Source organism: Quercus robur, chromosome 3 (assembly GCF_932294415.1).
Source record: "Quercus robur chromosome 3, dhQueRobu3.1, whole genome shotgun sequence".
Lineage (NCBI taxonomy): Eukaryota > Viridiplantae > Streptophyta > Magnoliopsida > Fagales > Fagaceae > Quercus > Quercus robur.
The window spans coordinates 25,106,452-25,128,146 of NC_065536.1; the positions used below are offsets into that span (position 1 = coordinate 25,106,452).

A 21,695-nucleotide genomic window follows, 5' to 3' on the forward strand; every position below is an offset into this window, starting at 1 on the left:
TTGAGTTTTGAAAAAATGCATTTTCAAAAAGTTGAGTGTTTGGTAAAAGGTGTTAAAAAGTGCTTTTTGAAAAAGTTGAGTGTTTGGCTAGCACTTATAAAAGTGACAGTTTAAGGAATAAATTACCAAAAAAGACAATATATATAAGGGAGTTTATTTCATACTTTTTTTTTTTTTATGTGAGTTTGGTTCATACTTAAAAATCAACTACTTCATCATAGTTAAATCAATTTTTCTCTTTCTAAAAAAATTATTTTTTTTCTCACCAATATTAGCTAATAATAACCTACCACTTAAGATTTATTGTGAAAGTATTGTGAAAATATTGTGATAAAAATTGATACTGATTTTAATTTTAACATACTATTAAAATTATTTTTTCTCTTTCTAAAAAAATTATTTTTTTCTCACCAATATTAGCTAATAATAACCTACCTCTTAAAATTTATTGTGAAAAAATTATGAAAATATTGTGATAATATTTCATTCTTCTTTTTTCCTTTTTTTCCCCCTCTGTTTTTATCCTTCACACACGACATTTCTTTCTTCTTCTTTTTTCCTTTTTTTTTTTCCCTCTTTTTTTCTCCTCCACACATGTACCCGTTCTCTTTTCTTTTTTATCCTTGTTTCCTCCTTTTTTTCCCTGCCATTCCTCCAAACTCTAGAACATTTAGAGCTCTCCTTCTTCGTCTCTTCTTCTTCTTCTTCTTCTTCTTCTTCTTCTTTTTTTTTTTTTTTTTTTTCTTCTTAGCACTTCGTCTGTTGGTTCTCGGCGGAATCGATAGCGTCCCACTCAAGTTCTGGCGACGTAGAATCCATCGGAGTGCGCGACGAAGATGAGGCGTTGGAGTTTGGAGACGGCGAGTGGCTGAGAGGGAAGGGCTTGGAGATCGAAAATGGGGTCGGGGTCGGAGTCAGAGTCGGAGGGTTTGATTGTGAAGGGTTCGCCGATTTGATCGAACCCAGAGCTCGGTGTTGTTCACGCATTCGGCTTCGATTTCGTCCTGTAATTCTCTCATTTTGCTATATTCTGATATTTTTTTGTTTTGCATTTTGAGGAATCCTAATTTGCAAGTGATTGATTTTTTTTTCCTTAGCTGATTTGGGAATTTGTTATAGATTTTTTTGTGTTTGGATTTGGAAATTTGTTGGGAGAGCAGAGAGATGAGATGAGAGGAATGAGGGATAGCATGAGAACTGATGATTTATCAAGGGTAATTTGGTAATTTTCGAAAGAGCCCAACGGATCAAAATCAAAATGCGCATGAGCTTTTTGTTTATGGACCTCCAGACCTCCATAACTCAAACGAGCGTTCCTTCATAAATATAAAACGTAACTTTTTCCAAAAAGTTGCGTTTTATACTTACCAAACACTAATTTGGAGCTGACTTTTTTGAAAACGCAGCTTTTGGGTTATAAACGCTGAAACAAACGGGTACTAAGTAAATAAGTGACAACAAATACTTGCATCTCAACTACCAAACCAAGATTATAAGTTCTCTTGTTATGCAATATGCTACCAATAATATTCCTTTTTTTTATTCTTTTTTATTTTATCTATTAAATTATCCATTGTTTGGTTAAACTATTTAGAAATATTGAATCTAATTATTTAATCTAGGAAAAAAGTTAATAGACGTTTTAAATACATTGGTTTAAGAAATATTTTTAGAAACTATTTATAAAAAATAAAAAAGCAATTGACATATATATATATATATATATTTTTTTTTTTGATATTTCGCGTGAAAGTAATATTAAAAATTTATTAAGTTAAAAACAAAAAAAAACAAAAATGTATTAAGTTAGCCCATTAATAAATACCTTAAAGACACCCGTTAACAAGACTTTTAAGTTTAACACTCCATGTTCATATGTGAGTCACATGAGCTATCTTAATAATTGGGGGACCTACAAGTAAATTTTAAAAAAAAAAATTTTGAGGTTAAGTGAAGACAATGAATTGTACCCAATTGTTCTGACAAAATGATAAATTATCAATTGTTCAAAAAACTAGTAAATTCTTAAAAAATAGTAAATTTAATCGTTAATCTAATGTTGTCATTCACAAGAAGGTAAAGGTCAAAAATAAAAATACAGGATATGCCAGAATATACCATTAGGTGTTATCTGTAATTTTACCTAAAATAAAAGCAAAAATATATATATATATATATATATTTAATAATAGAGGTTCACATAAAGGAGGGAAATGATTTATAAGAACCCTTATATACACACACAAAAAAAAAAAAAATTTAAAGAATAAAAAAAAAAAAGTAAAAAACAGCAATGTCGTTCTACTATTTGCTGGTTGCTGCTCTTTCTGGTGGCTCGTCTAATGAGTACGTACAACTGTACAAGCCAACCTTATGAGAATGGATTTTTTTTTTTTTTTTTTCCTTTCTAATAATAAATAACATGATATAAAATCGCAGCATTGGCTTAATAATGATTTTTTTTTTTTAAGACAAACATGGGTATAATCACCATATCTCTTTGACATTTTCTACATATATATTATGCTTTAAGAATTAATTAAGATACAGTTGAGTTAGACTTTATCAAGCATGGTTTTATTTTATTCTTGAAATCGCTTTTCAGTAAAGTAGGTTCTGCTTATTATAATTTTTTATTTTGATGGTTGAAAAATTGAATTCTTGTAGTTGAAGGTGTTATATACAAATTGAAGATATTAAATTATGTATAAATTTTTTAAAGATAGTAAACTATGTAGAAATTAAGGTGGAAAAAAAGAAAAGAAAAAGCATAAGTGCATGCGTCATATATATAGATGAGGCCCTTCTAAGACCACAGAAACTTGGAAAGATATCACATTGGTTGACATTTAACTTTTTGTTCACTTCGTTGACTGAATTCTCGGATATCCCATAAATATTCCATTTGAATTCCTACGACTAAAAATGTAAGAAACCACGTGAAAGACATGCGAGCTCATAAGTTTGAAAGTCTCTGCTTTTTGTGTTACCGCACATGCTGCAACAAGACTAAAATGTTTGTCTTATAAAAGAGAGAAAGTCTATTGACAAAATAATAATAATAATAATAATAATAATCTCACACCTACCAAATTGTTAATGGAAGAAAAAAAAATTCAGTAAGGAGTACAAACGGAAAACAGTATAAAATTGTCTATTCAATTATTATTAAAAAAAATTGTGAAAATTATTGTGTATGTAGCATTGCTGATAAAAAAAGTTTGATTACTTTTAAATTTTGGGCAAAAAAAAATTTGGTCTTTATATTTTGGCCCTAATTTTAATTTTGTTTTCAAGTTTCACAATTTTCATTTTGGTCTATATATTTTTAAATTGGACAAAATTTAGTTACAAAATTAGTTATAATCTCAGGTTACAATCTTACTCAATATCTTTTTATCGAAAGTGAATTTTGACAAATCTACTATTGAATTACATCTTCTTCTTATATCCTTCATCCTTGCAAAATTCCTAGAAAATTAAAGATCAATAGTTATGTCATCAATAAATTGTTTATATTGCAAGTTTTTGTAATTTAAAATTATGCATAATATATAAGCTTATAAATCATATAATAAATAATATCTAATTGACACAAAATTTGTATATTAAGAGTGTAAAGATTATGCAATTCAACGGTTAGATTTTCAAATTATATAATAATATTTATTTTATTAAGTAAAGTTGTAGCCTTAGGTTACAATCAGTTTTGTAGCTTAACTTTATTCTTTTAAATTTGTTATCATTGGTCCTTCTCCTCGTCTCACTTATATATATAAAATGTTATTTTTAAACTAGCAATGTAGTCAAATAGTAAAATGAAATATGCAAAAAGTTAAATAACCAAATTGAAAATAGGGCCAAAAAAATAAGAACCAAAAATGTTTTTTTGCCTTAAACTTTTTCCAGAATGACTTGATTTATTGTTTTAGATAAAACTTTTCTTATTATAATTTAATTGTTACAACAAATAAGGGAGGATTTTAACCATGGTTTTCCTAAAAAAAACCGTAAGTCGGTAAGTTTAAGTCAATTCCGTCCTACAAATCTAGGCAATATCACATATAAAGGTTGAAACATGTAATTCCTAGATCTCTCCAGGGCAAAGGAGCTTTCGTACAGGCAGGATCTTACAAAACAACACAAAACACAGGAAACTATACTTGGAATGAGGAAGAGAAGAACGGTGAGGCTTCCAAAAATCTGGAAGTCTCATTCTTTTTTCTGTTTCTCAGATGGGCTTCTAAAAATCTTGTAGGTGTTGGGCCAAGACCCAAGAGTTTTCAAGGTACCCAGTTCTCTATTTGGACACAGGTCTAAAAAGATGAATATTCTCATGGGAAGAGAAAAGTAAACACAAAGTGTTAGTAAGACCAGTGCCAATAAAGTTTGATTGGGCCTTAAACCCTTGGGGCTTACCCAACACCCTGTAATTCTTTTTTGTAGTCATGGTAGATGGGTTTGTGTGATGTGTGGCATGAAAAATGCAGTAGATGTGTGAGTCTGTAATTCTTTTAAAGTAATAGCTCAAGAATTTCTTAAATTTCTGGTAGGATCTAACCCTGTAATGTCAACCCACACATTTGTAAATTTCTGTACACCCTTCAAAATTTTTGCTTCCATCTTGCAATTCAAATTGACCACAGATTATTGGCAGCAAACGTTGTAGAAAAATCAATACATTCATGATGTTACTCTTGCCCTTTCACTTAACCACTTTCTTATTCAGTGCTAAATAAAGTTTGTAATCATGCATTAAGTGTAAATAGTATTATCCGACCCAAACTGCACTAGCCGGACTTGACTACAAGTATGGAACAAATGATCTACAAGAGTCTATTTGTGAGGGTTTCAGGTATTTTGTTAGAACACTAACTAATGCTCACTTAAAGAATTTCTTACTCAACTATGGCTGGAGCTAACACACGAGTCATCCTCTCTCTACTAAATGTTGTGCATTGAAGACTGGCCCTATGAACCATTTCACTAATTGGAATTTTGGTTTTGATAGTTAAAAAATTTACATCTTGAAGAATCTTTTTGTGAGCATTTCATATAATATGTTAGGATACCACTTAATCCAAAACTTAAACCAACAAATTTAGACCTAGCAATATTACATTTAACACTCGTCATAATCCCACACGAAACTTTTTCATTTAACTAACCACACTACTCATGGGTGAATATTTCAAGACTTCTCAATTAAACACTATGCACAACCAATATCAATCAAGGCTTTTATTTCTTGTTAATTTTGTGACAATGGGTAATGCATTATTACAGGTTTTCCAAATGAAGATTTTCTTTTTAGTTTGAATTTCCAAAAGTTTTGCCACTTCATACGGGATCAAAAGTGAACACCCCATTATTTCTCTTAGCTCGAGCATCCCCAATAAGGTTGCTAAATTGACTTTTTAGTCAATTTAGCAACCAATAAAGTCAATTTAGCAACCAATACTCTCAAAATGTATTGCACAGCAAAGGAGGTAAACTAAAAAAAATTTGGGTATCAGCTACAATTAGCTCAATGTAGCTTAAAACTTAAAAAACAAATTTTAATTTTTTAATATGTGGTGTTAAAAAAAATAGTAATTTAATGTGGTGATGGTTGTGATTGTTATTTATTGTGTTGTTTATATTATTTTGATTTGTTGAATGTTAAAATAAAACATTTGATAAAGAGTGTATTATAAAGTGAAGTGTCAAAATAGATAAAGATGCGTTTTAAATTGCTAGAAGTTATATCTTTTTTAGCTTTCTTATTGGGAATTCTCACTTAGTAGCTGATAACCTATGTTGAGCTCTCATATCTACCCAAAGTAGAATAATAGTCAAATTAATCTATTGGGAATTGCAAACATGAATAATGGAAGCCTCAAAATTTTCTGAGCATTGGAAGGAGCGAACAAGGATTTTACTAGTTTTTCAATCCATCTGCAAGGGTGCTAATCAACAAAAGCTTAATTCCCTCTTGATAAGATACTTTTCCAAAACCCTATAGCATGAAGCTTTATTGCTTTACAATCAGAAGGGAATCGAACTTTTACAGTCTCTGGGTACTTAGACCTAAGAGTTTTAGAGAGAATAAATGCAGGTTGCAAAATTGTTCTCCAAAACTTCTTAGCCAAAAGAAACTAGTTCACTATCAGTGATGTATTTTTGAAATCAACTCCACCCAATTTCCCTGGTTGACAGAGCAACTGCCATTTTAGTAATTGAACATTTGGACTTTCCTTGAATTGACATCAGTTCCCCACCAAAAGTTCCATACAATATAGCCAATCTTCTCATTGAAAGATTTGGGGATGGAATCCAAAACTGACTTATAATTATAGCCTAGTCTGTCAGCCTGCAAAAGAAGCTTTGGCTTTCCACTCTTGAAGATAAACATATAACACAATTACTTTCAACAAATCATATTCTTTTGACCAAAACGCATCTAATCTTAAATTAGGAAGGATGCTAAACGATCTTGAACGCTAGCTTGAGTATTAGGACTAAAGTATATCTCAGATTGTTGAGATTAATAACTTGGAACAAAAGCTCGCTATACCAATCAGGGAGATCTTTCAAAACATTAGTGGTTTTGGAAGAAAAGTATACAATCATCAGCAGACATGAGATGAACAAAAGGAGCGGCACCTCTAGCTATACAAATACCCTTACACAGGTGTCTCATCTTCCACTTTAGCTGGGATGGTCAAGACACAGCTGCCACAACTGGTTAAGTTGCAAGAGAGGTTTTGACATGGGTCAAAATCCTAAAACAGATCCAATGCACATGAGCACTAGACCCAATCTTTGCCCCTAACAAAGAACACAAATTTAGAAGACTTGTGTCATTATTTACTTAAAAGCAAGGAGGTGACTGCTTTGTCAAGGAAGAAAGACACCTATCTGGCACATATAGGTAATCATGAAAGAAATATGGACAATGGTGAGATAAATGAAAATTTGGTGCAAATTCATAAGCAAGCAGGCTCTGCAGAAACGTCCAGCTTAGCAGATATTGCAAGTTAATCTTTCATGCATATTAGACAAAGCTATTCTTTTAATTGACTTGATGCTAACCCTCTTTGCACTGCCACTTTCATTATGGTACCAAAAATAAAAAAAAAAGGTTATAGTACACCTAACATTGCTCAAACTGACATTAAAAAATAATTTTTTTTAAAAAAAGGGTTCAAACTAAATCCTATAAGCACAATCATTTGGGAGTCGGTTTATGAAACAGAGATCATTGGTTCAAATCTCCCTTTCCATCTATCCTTGAGACCAGAACTTACCAAAAACTCAATATTTACTCAATGATGCATGATATGTATGTAATAAGTAACCTTCACAATGATCAGAGCAACTAAAGTAACCGCGCTGACATTGGGTTAGAAAGGGAAAAAATGGCCTTCATGGTTTTTACAGGAATCTCTATTATAGGCATTTTGGAGTGTCCAGTTGTGATATATAATGGAAAATTGCACACTTGAAGGATCCTAAGACAATCACCAAGTTGTTTATCACACCCAACCTAGGCCACTTAATCAAACACAGAGATGGTTCCCCATGAAAAATAAAATAAACATACAACAATCATACATGAGAAAATTTGTTAACAACTTCATGTTTTTGTCCCTAAATCACCAATAATGACGAGTACTGTTTAGGCATGTTTCATGGTTTCAGAACAGACACGGGAGAAAACACTTTAAGCTAATAATTCATAGCAGCATCTATTGCAGCTATTAGTGTACAAGGTGGAAAAGGAGACTACAGCCTCTATCTTCAAACACAGCTTTGTATCAAGGAAAACTATCTTTTGCATTACTTTCTAAAGATATTTTCCTTCCAATTTATACAATTTGAACATATTATAGAATAATTGAATGGACCTCAAGTTTCCTCCTTTATGGGCAACCCCACGTGTTCTTGACCCAACTGGGCTGTCACACCTCCTCTATCTGCCAATACAAATCTCACATTGCCCCAAGGAAGGACTGCAAAGCCTCAAAAGAAATAAAATAAATTGCTAGTTAATCAGTAATATACAGATGCATGCATTAAATCTAACGATGCCATTTACAGAGATCAAGGGCAGTGACAGCAACACTTGTAAAGATCAAATTATGTCCTGTATCAACACAAGCAAGCAGAATGATCAAATCTAGACATACGTTTCTTTAACAAATAAATAAACAGAAGTCTCGGTGTTGCAGCAGAACAAATTGAGTCTTTGATTGCAGATATTCAGTATCTGATGACAGGGCAGGAAAGATAAGTTGCTTCCCCAAGTTTAAGGTAGGATTAAATAGTGAGATGAAGGAAGAGAGAAGAATGACAGAAAGAAAAAAGGAAAGATAATAATTCTCCATTACTAGGTGTTTCTAAGTATTTGGTAAGAAGGATGAAAATTAGAGTGCCATTTCCTTGTTTGGTAGTACAGAAGGATGTGAGGAAGGAAAGACAATGAGCTCTAACTCAAACAACATTTCCTCCCCTCAAAAAAGAGGGGGTAGCCAGGTCATGGGTTCAAAACCTGCCAGTGGGCGTGTAAACTTATTAAAATAATAATTTATGGTATGTTGAATTACCATTATACCCTCATGGTAATGGCATTATTTTTTTATAAAGACAGCAAATTTATAATGAGGGGTAAATTGGTCATATCATATGCCTTCAGTCTCTCGTTTAATTTTTCCTCCATTTGCCTCCCACGTTTGAGAAGAAAAGTAATGCGAGCCTGGGTGGAAAATCCACCTATACCCCCTTTTTCCTTTCTTCCAGTTTTAACCTGTACCAACCAAGAGAATACACAACCCCTCTCCAATTTCCTTCATTTCCTACCCTTTTCTCTCAACCAAAGATATCCATGCACTGCGTGTATATTTTTAAGAAATCATTTCACAAGAAATACTTTTGTATTCTGAATGGGGAACTAAGTTTAAATGACAGAAAATATGACTTCAATTGAGAGAAAATGGCTCATTATAATCAGACAAGCGAAACTGAGTTCATAAATTTAAGAGCAATAACAACTTTTTGGCTCTAAGGACTAAGGTACACATAAAGATAAGAAATGCTTTAGGACAAATATGAGGTGAATATTGAACACATTACAGCACATTATCCGAGGAGAATATGAGTAAAAGAAACATGAATGTCCTGTGTAATTACTATTAGTATCCTCATTTGTTTCAAAATGGTATCAACTTGTCAATTTGAGCAAATCTGAAATTGTGCCAGACGGAAAGGTGCTGAATATTTAATGAATTCAAAAGTCATTGACTTCTGTGTTGCCTCCCTTCCTATGAAATATTTAGGTTTGCCTTTGGGAACTCAATTGAAGGCAAGGAATATTTGGGACACTATCATTAAGAGGAAGCATAGAGATTGGCTGGCTAGAAGAAATTGTACTTATCAAGAAAAGGGAGACTTAAACTAATTAAAAGTACTTTATCCAACCTTCCAACTTATTTCCTAACTTTATTCCCGTTGCCCTGGGAGTGGCAAAAGGCACTGAAAAATTTCAGAGGGATTTTCTATGGGGTGGCTTGGGTGAGGAGTTTAAATTTCACTTAGTCAATTGGAATGTTTTTTGTACTTCAATTTGGGCTGATGATTTGGGGATTAAGAAGCTAACTTTTGTTAATCAAGCTTTGTTGGGTAAATGTTTATGGCGCTATGAAAAAGAAGAAAGTGCTTTATGGAGAGGTGGTAGACATAAGGTATGCCATTAATTGAGGAGTTGGTGCTCTAATGAGGTCAGCAACCTTATCGTGTTGGCTTGCGGAAGAAAGATTATAATAAGATGGGATAGCTTCTCACTCTTTATCAGATACGCTGTTGGTGACGATTCTATAACACGGTTTTGGCATGTTGTGGAATGGCAAGATGACATCCTAACCTCATTCTTCTAGCCAGGGACAGAAATTATAAGATGGCAGAATATATAGAGAACAGGAATAGGCATTTTTATTGGGTTCCAATTATCATTAGGGAAGTGCAAGATTGGGAATCAGAATATTTGGTTCAATTACTGGATAATACACTACAAAGTTACAACAAGGGTTAATAATCATGGATTGATGTTTTATGTTCAAATCTAATGTGCAGTAGCTCAAGATTTATGGTCTCTAATTCTCTGCTTATTTGGTGTGTCATGGTAATACCTCTTTTGTGCTAGAGGCACGTTTTGGTACAAGAAGTAATGGGGAGATTTGGAATGTTGATCCTCTGTGTTTAATGTGATGCTTATAGTGAGAAAGAAACTCTCGTTGCTTTAAGAGGAATGACAGTAGAAATTGAAGTTTCTATTATTATTATTTAGTAGTACGACTGGACTTTCACTTTTCATTCTTATTCCACTGAGAAGTGAGGACTTCCTTGAGTTCCTGCTGCCTTGACCTTCAGTTTCCATTAGTCTTTGTTGTTTTTTAACTTTCATTATTATCTTCATTTTTATTTTTGTTTGGAGCATTTCTTTTTAATGGAGAAAAAGATAATGATAAATGCATTACTTCTTCCATCCCATAATTATAGTCACTTTGGAATTGGATATAGCACAATGTGTAGAAAAAAGTGAATTAAATACTTGATATCTTTTATCTATAATTTATTCTTCCCCTTTTTTTTACCCAATTGTACTTCTCATCTCAAAATACAATAATTTTTTTCTTAGCTTGTTCTTAGTATTATAATAAAGGGCATTATGGGAAAATGAATAATAATTACTTTTTTTACAATTTTTTCATAGAGAAGTTTTTTGAGACATCCCAAAATGGATATGGAAAAAATAATTTGACAAAAAAGGAGCCAGCAGTAGCACAGTGAAGTAAGCAGACCACTTGATTTTAACGAGTTAAAAACAGTCTATAAACAAGAAAGATGTGACAAGAACTATATACTAATGAGAAAATCTCATGCAATAATCTGTTATTCCAGCAAAAAGCTTCCATTAGTAAACCTAGATTTTGTCTTTCAAGCTAAACGGGGTGTGTTTACCTTGACTCCAGTTGGTGAGTTTCCAGGCTTAGTTGTAGTCGTGCTCCCAAACATATTCATCCCTGCTAGAGAATTTCCAGGTTTAGATGTAGTTGTGCTCCCAAAGTTGAACCTTTGCTTTTTATCTGCAGGCTTTAATATTTGGAAGGAGCACATTAGCGTGTCGTCCACACTCATCATGGCACCAGCATTGTCAAACTCCCCACAGTAATTAGGTGCGGAAAATATAGTTACAAGTTGTCGCTCAGCAAAGAACTCATATCCATCCTCTACAACCTGCCAACAATATAATAGAAAAACACTAACTACTCCCAGAAGTGCTAAAATTAATGAAGGTTCATGACCTCTATACCCAACATGGGACTGTACAGAAAGGAGTAACTGGTGGCAGTCATTATAAAAGGGGTGGAGGCATGGCATCTAAACAGAAGTAATGTCAGGTTTGATTCTTATGTGCAAACCATTTCTTTTCTTTTTGAATACCCACAAGGTTTTAAATTTAAAATTTTGGCAACTATCAAATAGGTGTAAAATTGCTATAGAACTTTCACAGAAAGTATAATTTCCAGCCAATATCTATATATATAAATCCTGAAAGGAAAGTTGTATGGCCTCAACAGAATATTCTGTACAGTTCTACCAGTAGGAAAGAGGAAATGAACTCAACTCTGAACACTGTGAGTAATAAAATGAACTACTATGGCTGGTCAAACCTGGTGAGCACGACAAATGAGATCCAAATCATGCTTCTGAAGAAACTCAGACACCTTGTCATCACCAAATGTAAATGAAACTCCTCTATCATTCATTCCCCAACCTTTAATATCTTTACTGGGATCGGACCAGAGAAGATCACAGAGCAAACCTGTATCTGGTACATCAGTTGGCCGCTGCAAATTTCTAATCTGATCCAAATCATGTAGATCAGGAGAGAGGCCCCCATGCATGCAGAGAATCTTTTCGTCAATTAGGGCTGCCACTGGCAGACAGTTAAAGCAATCTGTGAATATCTTCCATAACCGTACATTAAATCTTCTCTTACATTCATCGTAAAAACCGTATATACGATTGATCGAAGCACATTCGTGGTTTCCCCTCAAGAGGAAAAAGTTTTCAGGATATTTTATTTTATATGCTAGAAGTAGACATATTGTTTCTAAACTCTGCTTGCCTCGATCCACATAATCCCCCAAAAATAAGTAGTTGGCATTAGGAGGTAATCCTCCATACTCAAAAAGCCTTAAAAGATCAGAATATTGACCATGTATGTCACCTGAATGTCATTAAAAGAGTTGGTTATCAGGACAGATATTCATAAATTCATTCTTTCTAAAGGGGGAAAAAAAAAAAAAAAAGTAAGAAGAAAAAAACAACCAATTAACATCTTAGAATAATAGTGCTTCGCAAGGAAGCATTTGTTCATGTCATCATCTGTCAGATGGCTACATCAGACATTTAATAGTTGGCATACCTAGTAAAATTGAATATTTTCATATCAGCGACTTCAGCACCACATAAGTACTAGCAGCTCATTACATGCTGATATTTAACATCAATGCATTAGCTTGTGGGGGGGAGAGAGAGAGAGGCTATCATGAAAAACAACACAACTTTATCCCGCACAAATTATGTACACAATTGAGAAAACCGTGTTAAACTTACGAATGATCTAAATAATGTGAAATGCTATCCACACTGTAACCATACATTTGGACTCAGAGGCTTATCATCCACGAACAAGTCAAGAGCTATGAAGCACGGGTGCATTTCGGGACTCAGGTGTGGGTGCGAGACTCGGCAATTTTTGAAAAAGATGGGTGCGGGTGCGGCGGGACTCGGCGATTAAAATATTATTAAAAATATTTTTATATAGTAAATTTAATATTTTTATATAAAAAAATTCAAATAAATGGCAGAATTTATTATTAAAAAAAAATTATTTATAATTTTTTTTTAATAAAATCAATACTTTTGGTAATTGTAAACAAAAAACCACATTTCAAGTAGGTTCCTTTACTCATTTTCCAATGCCCAAGCCCACCCACATTAAATAATTGACTTTCCCACCTACTTAATTTATATTCTTTTGTTACATACCTTTATTCTTCTTCCATCCATTTTTTTTGTCTTCTTATCTTCTTCTTCCTTCTTTTTTTTTTTTTTTTTTTTCTTTTTCTTCTCACAAGGCCACATGAAGCAGAAGAATGGCAGCCACTGCCCATTTTGGCCTGTTTCAGCGGCTGTTTCGACCAGAATTGGCCATATCAGCATGTTTTGGTGGCTGTTTCGGCCGTATTGGTTCCCGTTTCCGCCCAAATCAGCCCGAATTGGCCCTAATTGGCGTGAATCTGGCTGAGTCGGCGCGAATCAGTGCGAATCAAAAAAAAAAAAAGGGAGAGTCGGTGAGTCGGACGTCGGATGCCATGTCGGACTCAGGTGCGGCGACCTTGGAGCCGCGTCGGTGCTTTCTACTCAAGACTGATTGTATGGACTCAATAATTTATCATCCAAGTTGTTTTGTTTTGTTTTATTTATTTATATTGCTAAGTATCCAAAAACAAGTTCAACAGAGACAAAAAAAAAAAATCATCTCAATCAACACATGCAAAAGGAAAAAAAATCACATGCACTAGCATGTTTATAAAAGAAGGCATAATTTAAAAATAAAAATAGAAAAGAATCAAAGGGTGCTACTATATTTTTAACCGATTGCAATTAACTTATCAAAAAAATTTAACCAATTCCTATTAAGATATTAAGATGCATAACAAATGGATTACGTCCAAGCCCATGCAATATCAAGCTCAACAGAAGCACGTATCAAATTTTACGCAAAATACAGCTATTATGAATATCTCAACATTGCCAGAAAACTTCCACTCTTCCTTCTGAAAGTAAGGCATAATATAAATCACCATATAGCTTCTGCTTGGCCTCACTAGTTGTGTTCAATCCTTCCTAAGCTTTGGCAATCTGCTCAAGGTTCCTCATCTGTAATTTGTTTTTTTTTTCCTTAATGCATCCTGGACAAAGATATTCACTCAAGGTTGCTCTAGTTACAAGGCTCTTGGCTTAAAGCACAATTGCTAGTACCAACAAGCAACACCAAGTACATTACAACACAAATCATCCTCAAGATTATAATTCCTCCCACTATTTTCCTTGTTCTCTTTGCCACATTACCATAATAATTTACTTATTATAATCCCATTAATTCTAATTTCTCTACATGAAGAATTTTTATTGCATGTTCAAATTCACAAGGATCCTCGCTATCTTAGCATTATTGCAAAATGCCACCTGAAGAAAATTGAATCAAGAGAGAGAGAGAGGAGGGTGTTTGTGCCCATGTGATAAGCCCTCCATTCAGAAATATCCTACAATAGAAACGTCAAGGAATGACAAACTTGGTTCGTCCTAAAAAAGGTAAAGCACATAGATGGAAATTACTAACCAAAAAAATTTTTAAAATTAAAATAACTCCACATGACTATGTGCAAATTCCTACTTATAGGTGTTAGCTATCTGAACCCTTTTTCACCATCCAACCCTATATAAAGCACATTCTATGTAAGATCAGTGAGAATCACAACTCAATTTTTGGCCTCCCCTTAGCCTCTTCCATTCCAACTTATACTAAACCAATATTTTGAGACAATTAGATAGGTGCACTAAATAATTAATCTAAAAAAACTTCATAATATCAAAACATAGATCCAAAACTGAACCTTAAGCCACTTTCAAAATGTTTTCTAGTAGTCTAGTGCCTTGATATGTTAAACCTAGGCATTTTGGCTATGGATAGACTAGTGCCTTGATATGTTAAACCTAGGCATTTTGGCTATGGATTTTAAAAATCTTAGTACAATGTGAAAGTTAATTCACCGTGATCTCACATCTCATAGTATCATACTATCATTTCACACCATCTTTCTTTTTTTTCTTTTCCATAACCAATAGAAGTAATAATGGCACCACAAAAAAGGGCCATCCCTAATAAATGGGAAGAATATGAGAGACACCTAAAGAAGGAAAAAGAAACTTTTTTTAAAAAATTATTTTTTTATATAGATACATTAGAATCCCAACCTATGGCGTTTGTGCCATGATGATTACTCTTTATCATCAAGCCTATACATCATTTGGTTTTTGGTGTAGGCAGGATTCAAACCCCAGATATCTTATTCAACCATAAGACTACCAGTTGAGCTAAACAAAATTCACAAAGCAAAAGAAAAATATTCCACACCTAAAGTTCAAAGCATCAATAAATCTAGCAAACTAATGCAAGTAACAAAGGACTATTAAACTAAAAGCCATGAGATCAGTGAATTTAAGACCGTCGGTAAGCTCCACTACTCAAAAGCTCTACTATCCCTTCCCATCTGAATGTTGAAATCAAATAACAAGGAATGGCTTTTGGAACAACCATACTCATCATACACCTACCTTTCCCACAAGCTAACGACTGGACCATCATGTTAGCCATAACATAATGAACGCCAAATAAACAAAAAAAACTAATGAACAAATGTCCTAATAATTAGGACAATGAAGTATACACCTAAATTTTCAAAATATGTTACCAAAATAATCATAAAGTATTAATTTACATCACAAATTACAAGTACTGAGTTATATAGGTAACACTAAAATAAGGACTTAGGTAAGACATGTCTCCAAAATAAACAATTATCACATTGAATTAATTATTAAATAGCAGAGAAAATGTGGTAATATATAAAAGCTATATCCAGCAAAAAAGAAAAATATAAAAGCTATAAGCTTCCAAAAACAAGTCAACTAACAGACCAACCCTGTATGTGTTTCACTGTTTCCATCATTGAAAATTAAGATTATTATTTAATTTACAATGTAACACTTTTTTTTGTATAAGTATGTACATTTAATGCATTGGTATATTCATTGGTAATTTGGTACCAACTTGACACTCGTGATCTTCATTGCACAGTTCAGCATTGGCAAAAAATTGCATTTCTTACATTTTACAAAAGATGTATGCAATTGGGCTTTGACAAAAAATTAAAATGGTTTACATCTTGTGCAATATGCAAAAAGTCTCTTGGACACTTTAAACCTGGGACGAATGGCTTGGATAAAGTATTGCCCAATGGTCTGATAAGGCACACATAAAGTGAGACGTCCAGGCATGAAGCAAAGCATGATTACTAAGAGTTGTCCTTTTCAGAAAAGACAAATGCTAAAAGTATGCTTCTTTTATTGTTAAGGGAATCTGTATAATTTGTGGCCTTTTATCTGGGAAGTTCTCAGCCAACACCCCCTCCCCCCCCACCCGGGGGACAAAAAGAAAGAGTAATATCTGGTTTTTCTTTCCTCAACCTACTGCCTCCATCTCTCTATATATGTCTTTCTTTTTTCCCCTTTTGCGTTCCTTAACCCAAAAATAAAGCAACAACTTTGTAATATTCACCCAAGAAAATATCATGATTTAGTTTTTGTTTTATATATTTATTTAGTTCTTGAGATTTGCAACTTTAGTTCCATAGCATTTAATTGTTTAGTATTGACACAACATTCCAACCAAATAGGTTATATATAATACTATTTTGATTTTTATGATATGATATAATCTTTTTTTAAAAAGATCTTATATATTATACTTAACAATTTGCGCTTTACTTTATTCAGATGTGCACTTACACTTTGGACTTAGGCCCCAGAAGGCCTTTGCACTTAAGTGTGCATTTTTTTTTTTTTTTTTCTCTAGTTAGAAAATTTGAATTAATAGAAAGAATTTCACAACATTTTAGGACATCTGTTTATATTACATGCTATGTACTATACTGCTCATGCAATAAAAATTAACAATACAATGAATAGAAGAAATCATATATGCTAGATGGTCAGCTCTCATCTACTAATATGCAAGAAAATAAAGAACCGAAAAACTCATTATTCTTTCAATAGAAAGCTGTTGTCCCTCAAGCAGTTCTCCTATTTCTATTGTGCTTTGAACAAAATTACCAAATCATTCAAAAGTTTTACATGAATCAGCCGCTTTCAAGACTCAAACCTGTGCATTTGCACATGGCAGCCCAAGACCATTACAAGTTTACCAGACAATGGATCCTCTTTAAATCCCTCTCAAATAATAATTGCACTACATTTAAAAAAATAATCAAATTAATATTGACTATTTTTCTCAATTTTTTGCGAAGTGTCATAAACATTGAGCATGTGTATTGTAAGATACAGCCAACTTGTTAAACATATTAGCAATGCATATCATGCAATGTACAAGTTGTATTCAATTGTATGCTATGAAGCACGGGTGCGTTTCGGGACTCGGGTGCGGGTGCGGGTGCTGGTGTGGGACTCGGCAATTTTTGAAAAAGTAGGGTGCGGGTGCGGCCGGACTCGGCGATTAAAAAATTATTAAAAATATTTTTATTTATATTTTCTATATATTTTTACTATTAAAATATTCTTAAAAAACACATTAATATACTTGATTCACAAAACAAAGAAAGAATAAGGCAAGAAACGCATCTGAGGTCAGAATTTCAACCTCTCCGGCGATTTCCACAGCCGATTCCGGCCTGTTTCGGTCGTATCGGTCGCCGGCCGATATTGACCGATATGGCCGATACGGCCCGATTCTGGCCGAATCAGCCCGGTTCGGCGCGAATCGAAGCCGATTCGGCGCGAATCGAGCCAAGTCAGCGCGAATCTGAGAAAAAAAAAAAAAAAAAAACGCAGACGCGGCACCGACACGCGGTCAACCGCGTCGGACGCCACGTCCCATGTCGGACTCGGGTGCGGCACCCTCCCAGCTGCGTCCGTGCATTCTAGATTGTATGTATTGTAATCTTAAGTTCTAACAACTATGGCACAAAGTAGATAACTACTTCAGCACATCTAATGTTACTCTTTATTTTCTATTTACAATGGACTTATATATTCATGTCTATATTTTAACTCACTCTTTCCCTGATAAATAAGAGATCTAGGGGGGGTTCAATCTCCACCTACATCAAAAATCAATTGATGTCTTGGCCTAATGATAAAGAGCAATCACCATGGAGCGGATGTCATAGGTTTAAAATACTACCTTATCTATCAAAAAAATAACAATCACTCTTTTCCTTTTCAGATTTCATTACAAGGATCAGCAAAAAACAAACCAGAATCTTCTCTTTTCATAATCAGGTTTGTAACAGAGGGCTATTATTTTCATTAAAAACTCATCAATTTATCTATTTCCTTGATTTTGTTATCTTTCTCACCTCCATTCATATATAATCATCTATAGCATTCAAATACTCATGTCAAATGGATTAAGCAATACTACTGTTAATATTCAAATGTATTTTTAAAGTTGAACTATTTCTTACTATTACCTGGTATCTCATAAATTGAAACCAATACTGATGACATATTCCAATATAAAGATTAGTTGAGGCCATTAGAGCATCAAACACAGAAGGCAAGATAATAAGACTTTTTTTGGACCTCAAAGGATACGGCCACCAATAAAACAAAAAGCATCCTCAAGAGTATTTTTGATAGGTACTGCATTAGCCTCAAGAGTATTGCATTTTCTCAATTTCAAAAATACCATACAATTGGAGCACAATATACAAATAAGTCTTGTAGAGCCAAAGCCACACAATCATTAGAGAACATCTTTTGGGGGTAACACAACCAAACAACATGAACCCAGACTCACATCCAGTGTTGTTAAGAGTGCCAGGGGCACTTAAGGGCATAGGCTTCTAGGAAGGTCACGAATGCATAATGCTGTTGCGAATAATATGTGAACACCAAGGTAAATAACTAAAAGGAAAAAAAACAATCACACCCTGCAGATCATCAAAAAGTCTCTAGTTGTTGACTACTGTTGAAAATTAAAAGAACAACAAAACAGAAAAAAGAACAAACTTCCCATGAATAATAGCTCCTAAAACTCCATACCATGCCAATTATAGGCATGCAATTAAGGGCCCATAAGGCAGGCAGGTCCAAGCAACTTTTCATTGTTAACAGGTCATCATCACAGATGGAAATAAAACCCACCATACAAGATCTGATACACAATGCAAATGGAAAACAATAAAGAATTCAAGTATCTAGTAATACAACAAAAAATTGATAAGAATATCAAAATGCAAATGCGAATTCACAAAGCCCTTCCAGGTTTAGCAACTCAACCCAGGCTGCAATCATTACACATACTCATAACAAATAAAACCTAAACTACCACTCGCATTGCATTACTAACAGGGAAAATCCAAACCCAAAAACATATCATCCAGAATATATAGCTTCTGCAACCAATTATATTCATATTCAGACACATAAAATAACACTGTCCAAAACATGAATCACAAAATTACAGTATAATTTCACTGTCAATCAATCATTATACAAAGAACAAATGAATCACAACCAATAACTGCAATTAACACCAAAACTCTGACATCTGAATGATTCCATCAGACTACCTTAAATCAAAACCACCCAAAACCCCAAGTGGGCTTTAAACTTCGACAACCAAAATTCTTCATGGGGTCCAACAATAGACACACACACACAGAATCAAATGAAACACACCTAAGACAGAGACTGAACCAAAAATTAAAAACAAAAACAAAAACACAGCTTGGTTTGTTAGAAATTTCCACACAAATATCCCAGAAACGAACCAATCAAAACAAACCCACATCAAATTTCCCAAACTACAAATCAAAAAAAGCAAAATTTTGAAAATAAAACCGAAAAACAAAAAGTGGGTATTGGAAAAAAGTAGTACCACAAATCTTGATAGGCGCTTGAAGGTCCAACAGGTTAGGCTGTTGCAAGAAAATCTCTCTGGAAGCGCTACAGAGTTGTCGGATCTCGGACTCGGAGAGCTGGACCTGCTTGCCCGGTCGACCTCGGACTTCCAGAAGACGATTGATGATGTCGTCCAGAACTGGTTGCTCCATTTAACCACTGTTTGGTCAGACACAGAATAACAAAACAAAAGTCAACGCTTTGTGGGGTTGGGTTTGGATTGTGGGGGGTTCTAGTTCTAGTACTGTAAGAGTTCTATTGGATGTGGTTGAAGACAGAGTGAAAAACTGAGACAGAGACAGAGAGCAGTGAAGAAGAAGAAGAAGAAGAAGAAGGAAAGGAATAGAGGGAGTAGTGAGTAGGGAATAGTATCAACATGCCTTTGGTTTGGTCTACTTTTCTTTTATATATAAATTGTGGATAGAAGAATCAGAAAAGAAAAGGCTTGATGTTGGTGTTGGTGGTGTGTTTGAAGATTTGAGAGAATTTGAGATGTTCCCTTTTAAACAGAGAGAGAGAGAGATGGAGAGATAAAAAAAAAAGATGCGAAGATGTGTGGGTGGGTATGTAGGCGTGTACACTACTACAGCCAGGGCTGACCTAAAAAAAACAAATGAGTCAGAAAGTTCAATGCAAGTTTCTCTTTCTAGAATATTTGAGTGAATTTTTCTGTAGTTTATTTTAATGGATTCTGTGACTACTAGACAAGTCCATATAATAAGAAACTACTAGCATCCAATGACCCAGTGTTATTGGTGGATTAAATTTGGCCCCCTAAACAGCAGCTATGGCCTGTGATTTGGACATGGTCAATAAGGCCTTACATGATGATTCCATAGTCTTGTGAATTGAGAGTCATGGTCAACCTATTCCCAACATTATTAGCCCATCTGCTTGTTTTCAGTATAAAACCTTGGGTGCGGCCCATCTCACATAAACCTACAAAAATGTTTATATAAAACCCCATTTTTTCTATTTTATAGTGTCACTTTCAAAAACACATATATTAGATTATCTATTCTATATTATATTTTATTTAAATAATCATTTTTCATTCTTTGTTTATTATCATTAACTACATAAAGAGAGAATTCAGCAAAAAAGAACTTCATAAAGAGAGAGAAACATAATTGATGAGAGGAAGAGATGAGAGAAAAAATAAACAAAATAATGAAATACAAAACATAAGTTAAGCATTTGCATCAAACAATGAAAAATATAAAAATGGTTCAATTTTACACATCCAAACCTCAAAATCACTCACATTAATCAAGCTAAAAATGGTATATTTGTAAAGTTGCTAAAGTAACAGTATAAATATACCTGATTATTGTAGCTAAATAGAATGTAGAATAAATAATTTAATGTGGTTGTGTAAAATAGAACCCCAAAAAAAAAAAGTTCTTATGCTAAAATAGACAAAAAAATTTGCATAAGCTAATGCTAATGACTGTATATATTTACACAGGCACTATAGCAACTTTGCAAATTTACACATTTTTAACTTGACCAATATTAGTGATTTGGGGTTTAGATGTTGTTTAATGCAAATGCTCTAACTAAGATGCCCAAAGTTTCCCTCAAAAAAAAAAAAAAAAAAAAAAAGATGCCAAAAGTCTTATAATTTAACTCACAAATGCAATAGAGACATTTATAATTCAAATCCCATCACATTTGTTATAACTATGGAATTTATCAATGACAAAAAAGTGCAATAAAGACACTTAACAAGGGCCCAAGACCATAGTTGCACTAAGAAACTATTGTGAACTACGATTTGGAAAGTGCTAGGCATAACTCAACAGCTCACCCAATTTTAACATAGCTCAACAAATGTTGTATGGTTTTTTGATACAAGATAGAATTTATACTCTAGTCTA

The 21,695-nt window shown here is 33.6% G+C and overlaps 1 protein-coding gene across 1 annotated transcript; it reads right to left on the reverse strand.

Annotated features, from left to right (window-relative positions):
* Positions 1–7,593: 7,593 nt before the first annotated feature.
* LOC126717577 (serine/threonine-protein phosphatase PP1 isozyme 2-like) lies at positions 7,594–20,382 on the reverse strand. The gene is made up of 4 exons (XM_050419391.1): positions 19,793–20,382; positions 11,712–12,271; positions 10,999–11,274; positions 7,594–7,994 (listed from the first exon to the last, which is right to left on the reverse strand). Exons 1-4 carry the CDS (start codon positions 19,965–19,967, stop codon positions 7,974–7,976), a joined length of 1,032 nt encoding a protein of 343 aa, XP_050275348.1. The 5' UTR covers positions 19,968–20,382; the 3' UTR covers positions 7,594–7,973.
* Positions 20,383–21,695: the final 1,313 nt, after the last annotated feature.

What these genes read in the sequence shown, in the direction of transcription:
- LOC126717577 (XM_050419391.1), bottom strand. Translation starts at nt 19,967, where the DNA reads ATGGAGCAACCAGTTCTGGACGACATCATCAATCGTCTTCTGGAAGTC. An exon ending in TCATTTGTCGTGCTCACCAG is followed by an intron (nt 11,275 to 11,711) that starts GTTTGACCAGCC and finishes TATTGTTGGCAG; the next exon opens with GTTGTAGAGGATGGATATGA. An exon ending in ACTCACCAACTGGAGTCAAG is followed by an intron (nt 7,995 to 10,998) that starts GTAAACACACCC and finishes GAGGCTTTGCAG; the next exon opens with TCCTTCCTTGGGGCAATGTG.